The sequence below is a fragment of the Sminthopsis crassicaudata genome, chromosome 2 (assembly GCF_048593235.1).
Source record: "Sminthopsis crassicaudata isolate SCR6 chromosome 2, ASM4859323v1, whole genome shotgun sequence".
Lineage (NCBI taxonomy): Eukaryota > Metazoa > Chordata > Mammalia > Dasyuromorphia > Dasyuridae > Sminthopsis > Sminthopsis crassicaudata.
In genome coordinates this window covers 663083802-663098147 of record NC_133618.1, presented here as the reverse complement: position 1 = coordinate 663098147, position 14346 = coordinate 663083802, and the positions used below count along the sequence as shown (strand labels likewise).

Genomic DNA, 14346 nt, shown 5'->3' with positions numbered 1-14346 from the left:
TTCTAGAAGAATAAATCTAGAAAAGCAAAGGTTCTTATTGAATCTGTGTTATTTAAGGGATTGCTGAAAGAATGGGGCATTGTAGAGAAACTTGGAGAACAGAGGGCTCAGGGGGAAAAGCCTTCAAGTATTTGAAGGTCAATCACAGACAAGTGTGTCTCATTCTTCTTTGTTCTAGAAAGCAGAACTAGAAGTAATGGGTAAAAATCATAGTCATCAGCATCTATTAAGACACTGTGATTAGGGGGCAGCTAGGTGGTGCAGTGGACAGAGCACCAACCTTGAATTCAAGAGGACCTAAGTTCAAATTTGGTCTCAGACATTTAACACTTCCTAGCTGTGTGACCCTGGGTAAGTCTCCCACCTCAGAAAAAAAAAAAGACACTGTGATTAATACTAGGGATACAAAAAAAAACCCCAAAGAACTCACAGACTAATGGAGAAGACAATATCCAAATAACTATGTACAATCAAAACACATACAGGTATACAAGATACATACAGTATAAACTAGAGATATTCGACATAGGGAAGGTACTAAGATAAAAGTGAATCAGCTGTTACATTTGACCTTTACATAAGAAAAAAAAAACTTCCTAATAATTTAATAATTAATTTATAATTTAATTTATAATAAAGTAGAAAAGAATGCCATAGGAGATAATGGACAAACACTAATGACTAATTGTGTGATACAAGGTGGAGAGGATTAATTTTTAGGTATGGATGGGACTAAAGGGCTTCAGGCAGGAAATGAAGGATTGACTCTTTGTCACTATATACCCCCCCCACAAAGGTTTTAACCTCACTCTCAGGTTAATGGTGTGTAAGCTTCACCTAAGTATTCTAACTTCTTAAATGGTGGGGGTTAATGTATTTAAGCCAATGTACTCATCCCTAACCATCTAAAATATCAATCAGTATTTCTAAAGAAATGAGAGTTTTAGAAAGAAGTAAATGAGAATTTCAGAAGGAAGCAAAGAAATTAGAATTTGGACAAGAGAGAAAAGAAGGAGAGGGGATAGGGGAAAAGAATGTTTGCTATTGTATCCCTGGATATGGCAATACAAATTGAGTTAATTGATTTTATAGTTACAAATTTATCAAAGGAATATAAACAGAAGGTTTACATTGTAAAATGTCTAAGGAAACAATTAAGTTACATGACAATTGTATTTAAGAGTCAAAAGCATTGAAGAATGACACAATGACTTTTAAAAAAAACTTTAATATGAAAAATGCCAATAAGTCGGGATTCATACCATTTTGTAAATAAATCTAGAAGAAAATTATTATTCCTTATGAGAGATTTATTAATTTTGTTTGTCTATTTATAAACAGCAGTATAAATGGTGCAAATCTACCCAAAGTCTTTCCATTCAGGGTGTGTGTGTGTGTGTGTGTGTGTGTGTGTATGTCCACCTTTCTACTGTGATAACCAAGTGGATTAAGAGGTCTCATAAACTTATTAGGAGAATTTTTTGGTCTTTTTTTTCTATTGGGTAATTAGTCTCCATTTCTTAAGCCTGTTAATCCTCCTGGTATTTTTTTTTTTTTAAATAAATGTCATCCTTCTGCCCTGTCCAAATGCTCATATTTGCTTCCAAGGTACCAATTTTTCTTTCAGAACCCTTCTGGAAAGAGCACATGTTTAGCATGATATGGACTAATAGACAGACAACTTACAAAATACTCTCTGATCTAAAATCAATGAAAGAAAAAATTAATAATTCCCCAGGTTTACCTTTATCTCTGTTAGTTTAAAACCAAACCAAACCAAGCCAAACCAAAAGCATGTTTTTGCCTGTATACTAAATCTTTTACAGAGACAGCTTCAGAATCAATGTATCAGAACCACATCAAAGATAAAGTAATAGGACAACAAAGTTTTCTTTTCACTTGCAGCAATAATTGCTTCTAGGAAAAGCTCTAACATGCAAAAACTGTAGAGAAAATGGGAAATCAATTTGGGAAAAAAGGTAGACATGAATCTTACACAATATACAATAAGGTTTAAATGTATGAATTACTTAAATATAAAAGGCCAAATTAAAAAAAAAGAATTGGAGAAAAAAGAACAGAAGTACCTTTCACAACTATGACTATGGTGAAAATTCAAGTGCAAACAAGAGATAAGTGATCATAAAAGATTTCAACAAAATCAATATAGTTAGGTCTAGGAAAATTTTCAATTAGGAAAACTTATTGTCAAATAATTGATGAGGGTCTCATATACAACATATAGGAAATTGTTTGAAGTTAAGAGTATCCCAAAGGTCTTTAAAGGCTTTAAAGCTTTTAAAACTTATAAACATCTATTTTAAAAATCCCCAAACCATTCCTTAATAAATAAGTCATAAAAGAATATGAACAAACATATTTAGGTATAAAAGTATAAAGCACTGTTACTATGTTTTAAGAAATGACAAATATGGAGAATTCAGAAAAACATGAAAAGATTCATATTAATTGATGCAGGGATATGAGCACAAGCACAAAAACATCATTCCCGATTACTTCAACAATGTAGATGAAGATAAAACTATATAGTTATAATTATCCTGGAGAAGAGGAAATGTATACTTCCCTCTTTCTTCTAAGTGGTGAGGATTGTGATTGTGTATGTTGTGTCAGAAGTAACTGACATGTAAAATGGTCCTACTTATTTCTTTTTAATTTGTTAAAAAGGAAAATTCACACTGAGAGTAAAGAAGGAAAGGTGGTATAATCAAAGTTTTTATGTTTAGAAAACCAAAGGAGCCAACAGAAGAAGAAAGAAAAGTTGCAGATGAAGACTTGTTGCTAAATTCTATTTCACCAAAATGAGACTTATACCAAATAAATTTCATGATAACCTTAAACGAAGGAATAATCATTTTGTAGTAAACTTAAATCCATCAGATCTGTATCATTTCCATGAAACACCCGCAGATAAAGAACAACAAAATCAAGTCCATTAGGATTTTTTTTAATTATGTAAGAGTTAATTGAAAGGTTTCCATGAAAAACCTTTCAATGAAAATCATGATGTAATGGTAGCATAATGAGTGAAGTGGTCAATAAAAGTTATTTTGCACATGTACAATGCTTTTGAGAAAGAGATTCTTAGGGGAGGACTGACTGCTTGGCAGATTGAATTCACCTCTGAAGCTCACTTTCCCAATTTTAGAAAAAGGGAACTAAGAGTAAGAGATTCAAGAGCTGATGGTGTGGGGATGGAAAATACAAGCACTGAAGCTTATAGCTTCTGGGAGATGAGCTGGGAAAGCAAATCAGAAGGTAGGACTGATTTTGTACAGACATTCAACAACAGTAGCAGTTGCAAAGTCAAAGACTTATCCCTCTGGAGAGATGAGAATCAGACTGATCAAGGATTTCTGATATAACCAATAAGTCAGTCTCTCATTAAGCATTAAAAAGAGCTTTCTGGGTGCCAGAAACTGGACCGAGAGCTAAGCTAGACATGTTAGAGCATCTCCTTCCTACTTCCAGTCAGCTAGTCACAAAAGCTTACTGGTTTTTTAACTGAAGCTTTCGATGGAGATTCTAGTCATCTTCTATAAGATCTTTTTAGGAAGCATAAATGCTAAATTGTGAATTTTATTTAAGGCTTACAACAGAGATCAGAAGATAAAGCATTCCTTATACTATGGTAGAGAGACAAAAGTTTGGATCGGTGGGAAGTGACCTGAAAGTTTGGAGCCTTCAGAACAAAATGAGGGAGTAGCATTAGAAAGTACTGGCATATGAATGATGTGCCTAGAAATAAATCGAGTCAGTGATTGTAAGAAGTTGCAAGTGAGCTACTTTCTTTTTCATGCTTTGTGCTGCTGTGTTTTGTGTGCTAGATTTAAAAGGAATGCTATCCTTAGAGGAGGTATAAGGTTGGTATCTGTGATTTCATTGGTATAGGAAACTCCCAGGTGAATAAATTCCCTTTACAAAAGCAGAAAAAGCATTTTCTCTGCTACTTGGAACCCTAGAGATTTTCCTAGAGCACTGAGTGGTGAGATAAGTTGCCTTAGGTCATATAAATAGTATGCATGTCAGAGGCAGAATGAGGAACAGTTCTTCCTAGATCCAAGGATGATTCTTGAAGGTGTAAAAAGAAAATCCCATACCCAAGAAGAAGGTAAGTTTTCCCCTTTCACCCGACTTCCTGGCAGGTCAGCCTGCCTTGCTCACTACTGACACCTGCTGCCTACACAGAAGCATAGGAAGCCATCCCTTCCACACCAATGCCCTGCTACATATAAGAGGGCATGTAAACTATGTTAACTGAATAAATACTTCTGGAGAATATGGTGTTAATGACCCAGAGAAAAAGTTTTTAGGTAACAGTGATAAAGTAATTTCTCTTTCATGAGATAATTTGAAAAATACAGGATTACCATGAGCATCAGAGAATCCCAGAATGTTGGAAGGAGCCCGAGTCCATGTAATCTAATTTGTAACTGAATGAGAATTACACACATGGTCCCTCAATCTTTGCTCAAAGAGGAAACTTCCAACTGCTCAAGATCATCTCACTTCTGACTAGTTTTCATCATCAAGAAGAGGAAAAGGAAGAGAGAGGAAGAAAAGAGGAAAACGAGGAGAGAAAAAGAGAAAATAAGAGATGAAAATAGAAGATGACAAATAGATTCATAGAAGATAGATGAAACTTAGAGAAAGACAGAGACACACAGAGACAGAGAACAATTACCGAGACAGCTGGGTTGGACAATGGGTAGAGCATTGATTTTAGAATAGGGAAGACTCATCTTCCTGAGTTCAAATCTAGCTTCAGACACTTACTAGCTGAGTGAACCTAGGCTCCCTGTTTGCCTCAGTTTCTTTATCTGTGAAATGAGCTGGAGAAGGAAAAGCCAAACTATTCTAATGTCTTTGCTAACAAATCCCCAACTGTGGTCAAAAGGATTCAGATAAGATTGAAAACAACTAAACAACAATGCACTTAATATGGAATATTGCAGATTATAGCTATTGGTGGTCTCTAATTTATCTCTGCCCTCTTTTGTGAGAGTAGAGGCCAGGCTTCTCTAAACTTTTCTGTCTCCTTTAGTCTGCTCAGTGTTCTGCAAACAGCACTCATTTAAACACTTGGGATTAATGATTTAGGGAGTGATTAAAGATTACTTCATCTAACTACTCACCAAAAAAAAAAAAAATGGTCTATTGGCTCATATCAGATAAATATTTATCAAGTGCCTATTGTGGTCCATGCTAGCAAAACAAAAATGAAATAGATTCATGTGCATTTTTCCAAAAGAATTTATAATATAAATAAATTATTTATTAATTATAAATAAATTTCTAATATAATATTAAAAAATTATAATAATTTATAATGGGACCAACATGAAGCAAACAGCATCCAAACATCCAGAAAAAAATATATATGAGTTCAAGCTACAAGACTCCAGACCATACCAAATCAAGTTTCTCCAGGAAACCAGGAGTACAAACAACATATGAATTATGCAGATGCCATAACTCCTAGGTAAAATCATAATGAAATAATAGTATAGCAATCACTACTGTGGGGACATGTAGAAAAGAATGAGTACATAAATCTATATGAAGTGAAATGATCATTTCCCCCTACTCCAACATAGCCACTGTTAAGTTTCCCATGGAACAAAGGAATCAATCCATAAAACATTTATCAATCTCCTACTATGTGCCACTGCTAAGTTTCCCATAGAACAAAGGAATGATCAATAAAACATTTGTTAATCTCCTACTCTATACCACTGTTAAGTTTCTCACAGAACAAAGAAGCGATCGATAAAACATTTATTAATATTAGCCACTGTTAGGTTTCCCAAACAACAAAAGATTCAATCAATAAAATATTTATTAATCTCCTACTATGTACCAAGCATTGTGCTAAGCACTGGAGACACAAAATAACAAACAATTCCTCTACCCTCAAGGGGCTCACATTGGAAATGAACCCAAGATACTCTTTCAAAACAAAGAGAGGCACAGAAGGTTACAAGTCTACCTTCAGGGAATACTTTGGTCTGTGAAGATTTAACATTTACTAAAGCAAATGATTTTAGTGTCCTATTTTTTAAAAAGGGAAACTAGAATTGAAAAGGGAAATGCCCCTTTATCCGCCATCACTAAAAATAAGCAGACCTAATCCAGTGACTCACAGGACCAGCCATCAATAGGTCTAGATCTGCAGTAGCCCCTGAGGACTGGCCTAAACACACCATGGTAGGGAATGCTGGAAATCATTTGCTCTGGATCAGGCAATGGAGATGTAGTCTGCTTGTTCCCAAGACTAAAGAACATCTCAGGGACATTTAGAAGAGAGAGAATGGACATCAGTTCCATTATCAGTTACCCAAGGAGGCCCTGGAAACACTCTGGATTGAGACTGAAAAATCAGCAAAATCCCAAAGTCAATTTTAATTTCTGACCTTTGGATGGTTAATTGATATCATAGTATTTGGGGCAATTTTAATTTCTGGCCTTTGGATGGTTGATTGATATCACAGTATTGGAGGCATTTATGTGGTTGAGGGGATAAAGTACTGGGCTTGGAGTTGGAAGATTCATCTTCCTGAGTTCAAATCCAACCTCAAATACTTACTAGCTATGTGACCCAGCAGTTTACATCACAGTGTTTGCCTCAGTTTCCTTATCTGTAAAATGAGCTGGAGAAGGAAATGACAAACCCCTCCAAATCCTCAAATGGGGTCAAGGAGAGCCGGGCACAAGGGAACAAAATCACTGTATTTAGGAATGGTAATGGGTGAAAAGACTCTTCCATATTTTAAATTCTACAAACATTTTGTCATTCACCACAACCCCAGAAGGTGGTGCTATTACTATCCCTGTTTTAAAGATGAGAATACTGAGTCTGAAAGAAGTTAAGTTACTTGTCCAGAGTCACACAGCTAGTACTATTTGAGGTGAAATTCAAACTCATCTCCACTATCTCCAAATCTAGCACTCTCTCCACTGACTGTGCCATCGAGCTGCCCAAATGTAAAGTGAGTAAAAATGATAAATTGCATAAGCTGAGAAGATAGAGTCTCTGAGGCTTCTTCTAGTTTTAAATCTCTATTGCTTTCAGGCTTATCTGAACCCTGGTTTCCTCATCTCTGAAATAATGGTGTAGAACTAGATGATTTTTCATGTTCCCTTCAGTTCCCAGTCTATGCTATAATGATCCCTAGAAGAGCTTTATGAGACAGCTTGAGATATTATCTTCATTTTCCAGATGAGGAAACTGAGGCTCAAGGTTAAGTGGGACTAGAATTCAAGTGTCCTGGTTATTTGTTTGTTACAACTTGAAGAAAAAGGATTAAGAAAAAGGGTGAAGAGAGAAACATTAATATTGTTAGAAGTAGAAGATAAAATAAATGGGACTTGGGTCATTTTTTCTTTTGTTTTGTTTTGCTTTTTCCAACAAGTACCAAAAAGAGGCTTGCTAATAATGTACAAATCCGGCAAAATACCAATACCTGTGAAATATCAATTCAGAACATACATACATACATACATACACACACATATATATATACATATATGTGTATATATACATGGTACATGCATATAAACACAAATGTGTGTTTAAAATCATTTCATAGCAAAAATGCTTTTCTCACTGAGTGAAATATCTTTCTGTGCATTCCCTGTATAATGAAATACTGCACATTCATTGCAGGTTCAACTACATCTTTGCTTTGAAGTCCTACATTAAAATGTAACCTTCGTCTTTTCCCTAGGATATCACCAAATATACAATTTAGAAAATACGGTCTGAAATGCTTGGGGAATTTGTTGCAACACATGGCTTCTGATGAAGGCTTCAAAGCTCTCCTGTGACCACACCCACTGGTATCTGTTGATTTGTTTTTGCAGATCTGAAAACACCCATTGTGATTTTCTGTTGCTGTAAACCTGCAGCCTCTAAGTCTTCCACAGTTTGGGTTCAGGTTGACATTAAAAAAATAAATAAATAAATCTCTCTACCAATTAAAAATGTTCTCTTATCTTTCTTATCTTGAGGAGAAAAATGCCTATTTGTTCCTTTGTGAGGCTAGATAGATGTTTAATGGATCCCAGATATGAAATGGAAAAGTCTTGCTAAACATTGGTTGACCTATTGGTAAAGATAACTAATTCAACACCATTCTACAAGTCCAAAGTTCTTAATCTTCTTGTGGTATAAAATCTTTTGTCATTCTGGGAAAACCTATGGAACCCTTTTTCAGATTAGCACTTTTTATTTTTTGGGGGGGTTATTTTTATTTGTTTTTGTTTTTTTAATTTTTTTAATTTTATTTTAATTTTATTTTTTTTTATTTATTTTTTTTTTCAGATTAGCACTTTTAAACTGGTTGAAGGACATACTAAATTTCAGTAAGAGGTTAGTGAAAAGAAAGACTTTTTTTTTTTTTTCTAGCCAATTGCATGACTTCCTCAAATATGTACAGGAACCCCAAGTAACAACCCCTCCTCTAAACAGAGATTTCTGTGAAATAACTATATATATATATATATATATATAATAAAGAGCAAAAGAAGAAATCTATAAAGACAGCAAAGAGGCTTCAAAAATCTACAAATATGAAATGATGCTATATAAAGATTCAATTATTCATAAATGACCCAGACATCACTTACTATCATTTGGAAACACACTCATTTGGCTCTCAATAGATAAGCCTGGACACTCTCTGCCATGTCCTCTTCAAGGATCAGAGATGTTCTAAGATACCTAAGGCAGTGAGGGGCTCACCAACAAGAATGCAGATGACATTTTCCCAGAGGCTAACATACCACTATCCAAGGCACCAAACAAATCATTTAATCTTACAGCTGCGCCCTCCTCCCTTGGGTGGAGTGGGGGTGGGGGTGGAGGGGTGCCTAAGAATCAGAATATCATAGTATCACTTCTGCAGTATCACCATCCCCTGCTGATACAATGTGGGCAAAGTTGGGGATGGTTCAAAGCCAGTCTGGCAGGCTTCACTATCTGATAGACGATGCTGGACCGCTGCCCTAATGGTAGCATATATAGGAATATATGTCAGGAAGCCATTCTCATGAGAGAGGTTACCTCCAAGAATGCAATATTCAAATGACTCTTCCATAAATAAGAGATGAGCTCTTACACAAACACTCACACACACACACACACACACACACACACACACACACACACACACACACACGGTAGAAGGAAATGAAATGCCTGGTGGATTCCAGTTCTAGTTGGTCTTTCCCCGACCAATGCCAAATTAAAAACCAATCCTTTTGTAGGATTTTCCGCACCCTAATATAGAACCCAATGCCTGAAAGTATCATTTTAAATAGAAGGAACATACAGTACAATCAAGGGTCCCAACAAATGGAAGCTGAATAAAGCCAGAATCAAAGAATATAATTGGGAGATGATGATGTATGAAGAGAGAGATGTGGAAAGGAAAATCCCCTCAAGGAAGAGGGAATTCCAATCTGACACCAGAAAGGAGATTTCCCTTTTCTCAAATAGGTAAATTTACCTTTTCTGCTTTTGGCACAGCCTAAAGCATCATGCCTCAGAAAATGAACCATGACAAAAACCATGACAAAATGTACCCAAGAAGGTTTTCTCTTCCCCCTCCCATTCCAGATACATGATTTAAAAGTGCAGTGAATGCTTTTTACACACACACACACACACACACACACACACACACACGCACGCGCGCGTGCACAAACATATTTCCATTTCTCCTTTTCTGTCTGGCAAAAAATCCAACAGCATCTATTGGTATAAAAAGAACTTGACAGTAATCCCTCATTTTATTTGTGGCCATTTTCCTGTTTACAAGTGCCACAGTTAGATTGTGGTTCGCTGGTGACCAAAAGAGAAACAAGGGATGTGAAACCTGAAAATCCCAGTGTAAAATTCTCAGCCCTGTACCGATTAATGGTTAAAAGGGAATTTATTTCATGCTGGGCTTTAAAAGGATGACCACAGGTTTCCTTAGGTGTGCCCGAAATCTCATTTAGGCAAAAATATGCACTGTAATATTCCTTACCAAACACACCCTGTTGATTAACAGACATTCTGGAAAATTGAGTGGGGAAGGGTGGGGGGAGGATAAAATCCTCCCACAAACCTCCCCCCCCCATAATGAAGACATGTTTACTTAATCACCTCAGAGAGCAATCTGAAAAAATACTATTTTCACAAAATTTATATGATTATATTTAACTCTTTAAATATTTTAGTAATGTATATTAGTTGTATTTTTTTTTCCCCAACATGGAACACACCCATTACTGGTCAGGGAAGACAAAAGCATTCTGATTCTAGCAATGTCTCCATTTCCTAAGCCCAAAATCTAATCTAGTAAGATCCCAGCATCAAAACATAAAGATTATTAGAGGGTGGGGGAGGAGAGAGAGAGAGAGAGAGAGAGAGAGAGAGAGAGAGAGAGAGAGAGAGAGAGAGAGAGAGAGAACAATGCATAGAACATGTTGCTTATTCATGGCTTACCTTTTTGCCCTTCCTTTTCCTATGAACAGGTTTCACATTTTTCTCCTTTGGTTCCTCACTCATGTTTGTAATTAGGGAAGCTTATGAAACCGGAGCGACTAAGGCTTGTATTCCAACATCCAAAGCCACTGTAAATATTCAAAGCATCAAAACCAAAGTCCATTTACTGCCGGTTCCCAGACAAGTCACAGAATAAGCTGCTGCTCAGACTCAGCCTTGCTCTCCACACTTCCAAGCGCTCATGGAGCCTGTTTTAGCTTTCCTAGACGAGAAACTGGGTGTTCCTTACATCAAAGCATCTATTATTCCTCTGTTGAAAAAAAATCAATATTCTGGCCCTTCGGTTTTCCAGAGTGATCGTTACCCCTGAGATGAGAGCTTGACAAGACTTGGTGGCTCGCTCTTGCACAGTGTTCCAGCCTCTAAATGGTGTGGAGGAGCCTCACGCCCAGAGCACTCGGCTGCAGACTGCTGACAAGCCTCCCAAGTGCTCTCTGTGGGTGATTTGCTGTTTCTCGCAGGAGGGGGAAGCAGACTGTAAATCGCCCTGACTGCCGCTCGCTCGCTCGCTCGCGTACAATACTAGCACATGTGCTGAATGCATCAGAGCATACCAGTGAAGCAAGCCAGCCAAGAGAGGAAAGTGATCAAAGCTCAGGTTACAGGTCCTTCAAAACACGGGGCGATTTCAACAATAAAGGCCCCTGCCCCCAGCCGCCCCCCACCTCTCCCACTAACTCAATTACGCAGGACTGGGATGGTCTGTTAGCCATTATTCTGGCTGCTGTAGCCAACTTAGGCTAACATGTTTAACCAGCGCTGGTCATAGGAAGACATCAGCCGTGTGTGTGTGTGTGTGTGTGTGTGTGTGTGTGTGTGTGTGTGTGTGTGTGTGTTTCTAGGATGGCTTTCAGTTCATAAGACACATGCTTCTCAGCATCTACAAAAAAGGGAGACTCTTCAGAGACAGTAACAGCCAACCCCCTCCATTTGGCATAAAACATGACGTGGCCCTTGAATGTGATTCGGGCGGTGAGAGGCTCAGCTCACATTACCACCCTAGCTGACCCGCTGCTGCCCAGGCAAGGGGCCAGGCCCAGGCTCTCCTCACGGCCGGCCCCTGCCGTACTGGGAACTGGAAACCAGAGGTTCATGTGAGTTGGGATGGAGACTCCATCACGAGGCTATTCCTGACTGTTCCCAAACTGTGAAATCGCCCCCCCCGGTTGCTGGTGTAGTTGAGTCCTCTCTTGCTTATTACTTGAGAGACCTTCTCTTGGGCCTTGGTTTCCTCAACTTTGTAGTGATGGGGCAGGACTAGAGATGATTGTCCAAGGCCCTTGCACAGCTCTGAGATGTAGGGTCAAGTCACCATCATGGTATTTCTGAAAGCTTTGAGCTGGCAATATTTATAATTTTAGAAGTCATGGAATGGGGTCCCTAGATCATTAGCAATATAGGGAGAAAGAATAGAGAAAGAAAAGGGGGAGCAAGGAAAAGAAGGAGAAGGAGAAACTTTCTAAAAGGAAAGAGAAGAAGGGAAAGGAGAGGAAAATACAGAAAAGAATAGGAAGGGCAAAGAAGAAGAGGGAAGAGAGGAAGAAAAAGGAGAAGAAAGAAGAGGAAGGGGAAAAGAGAGAAAGAGAGGAGTGCAAAAGAGGAGGAATTGAAGGAGGAAGAAGGAAATGGAGGAAGAAAGAGGAAAAAGGAGGAATAGGAGGAAAATCAGAAAGGAGAGGAAATAAGGAAAATAAGAGGAGAGAAAATAAGAAGAGAGGGGAGGAAAGGAAGGAAGATAGAAGAAGAGGAGAAAATGGAGAGGAAGAGAAGAGAAGAGGAAAGGGAAGAGGAAGAGGAGAAAGAAAAAACAAAAGGGAAGAGGAAGAAGAGAAGAGAGGGAAAGAAAAGGGATAAGAAGGGAAAGAAAAGAAAGGGAGGAGATAGAACAGAGATGTAGTGAAGAGAGGATAGAAGAAAAGTAGAAAGAGAAAAAGGAAGCATAAGAAGAGACAGGAGAGAGAAGAAAGGGAAGGAGGAAAGCGAGAAGATGAAGAAAGGGACAAGTGAGAATGAAGAGGGGAGGAAAACAGGAAGCATGGGGACCTTTCAAAAGGGGTGATTTTGAAATAAGGGCAGGGAAAGACCAGACTAAGAGACAAGATAAAGGAAAAGGAAAAGGTCTAAGTTGATATGACCAAGACTTTCCTGAAGAGGTGGACAATATAGGTCCCTCAACTGCATTTATTAAGGGCCTACCCAAGAAGGGACCATGATAAGCCCTGGAGATATGATAGAATTGAAAACCAGTTCCTGTCCTCAGGGAGCTGACACTCCATAGGCAGGATAGCACATACCCCCTACTATTTTGAAGAGGGAAGAAGCACTAAGAGTGAGAGGAAGCATAAAATGGGCGATGCTTGGGCTGAGCTCTGAAGAAGCCAGAGATCCTAAGAGACAGAGATGGGGGAAGGAGAAGGGATGTTGAAAATATCAGGAATAGCCTTTGCAAAGGTTAAGAGCAGAGGCAAGAGCTTAAGAACAGTAAGTTAGCCCATTTGACTGGGAAACACAACCTGATGAAGGGATTTAAGGGACACAGAGCACCAAAAGGGGAGACTGGAGCCATCCTGAGAAGAGCCTCGAATTCCAATCTGAGGGATTTGTACTTTATCCTAGAAGCAAAAGGGCACTACTATAGAAGTTCTCTACTTTTTTTTATGTAGAACATGTTATGAAAATAATGGTTACAATAAAATCACATCTATATTTCATATTGCAAAGTCTTTTTTAAGAAACAGATTTTAAAAAGCTTTTTATTTTCAAAACACATGCATAGTTTTCAACATTCACCCTTGCAAAATCTTGTGTTCCAAATTTTTTCTCTCTCCCTCCCCCCCGCACCTTCCCCCAGATGACAAGTAATCCAATATGTTAAACATGTGCAATTCTTCTATACACATTTCCACAATTATCATGCTGCATAAGAAAAATCAGATCAATAAGGAAAAAAAATGAGAAAGAAACCAAAATGCAAGCAAACAACAATAAAAAGGTGAAAATACTCTGTTGTTGTCCACGTTCAGTCCCCATAATCCCCTCTTTGGGGGCAGTAGCTCTCTCCATCACAAGTCCATTGGAACTAGCCTGAATTATGTCACTGTTGAAAAGAGCTAAGGGCACTATTCTTAAGAAGGGGAGTGAGATGCTTGGATTTATATTGAGGAGAGCTTCTTTTAGCATGAGGATGGGCTGGGAAAGTAACAGACCAGAATTCAATCTTTTGCAAAGTTCTCCATTTTAGCATTTTCCAAATTAACCATGGCCTACTGTGTCAAGCTCCAAAATCACAGTGTCTCCTCCAATATGGCAACTCAAATAAAAAGTGCACTTTAGAACATGAAATTTGAAGTCCAAAAATATTATTAAATATATGACCTTCATCTTCCTGAGATTTAGTTTCCTCATCTGCAACATAAGCAAGTCAGAGCAAAATATATAGTCAGTCCCTTTCTAGCTCTCAATTATATCATCCAAGGTACCACCAAAAGGGAAAATAATATAGGAAACCATGGGCATATTACTTGTCCTATATTATCTTATTTAATCTTCACAGGGACTCTGTAAAGTAGGTATTAAAGCTAATATTATCCCCATTTTGTAGATCATCTAGTCTGTTAACAAGTACTTATTAAGTGTTTTGTATGTGTTCAATTCTAGAAGAGACAAAGAACAGCAGAAACACTATCCCTGTCCTCATTCTAATTACATTCTAATTTACATGCTAATGACACATAGCATAAATGGAGCAAAAACATAAGCCATGGGTAGGTACT

At 37.8% G+C, this 14346-nt stretch overlaps 1 protein-coding gene across 2 annotated transcripts in view; it reads right to left on the bottom strand.

Moving 5' to 3' along the window:
• The window catches only part of ANK3 (ankyrin 3), a 702347-nt gene that overhangs the window by 541647 nt on the left and 146354 nt on the right, over nucleotides 1-14346 (bottom strand). The window contains exon 1 of one of the 2 annotated variants that reach the window (XM_074297040.1): nucleotides 10514-11096. The exons of the other annotated variant lie outside the window; for it this stretch is intronic. Coding sequence (XP_074153141.1) covers nucleotides 10514-10576 — 63 coding nt within the window. The 5' untranslated portion in view covers nucleotides 10577-11096. Of the gene's footprint in view, nucleotides 1-10513; nucleotides 11097-14346 lie in introns of those variants that run through there. 2 annotated transcript variants of the gene reach the window in all.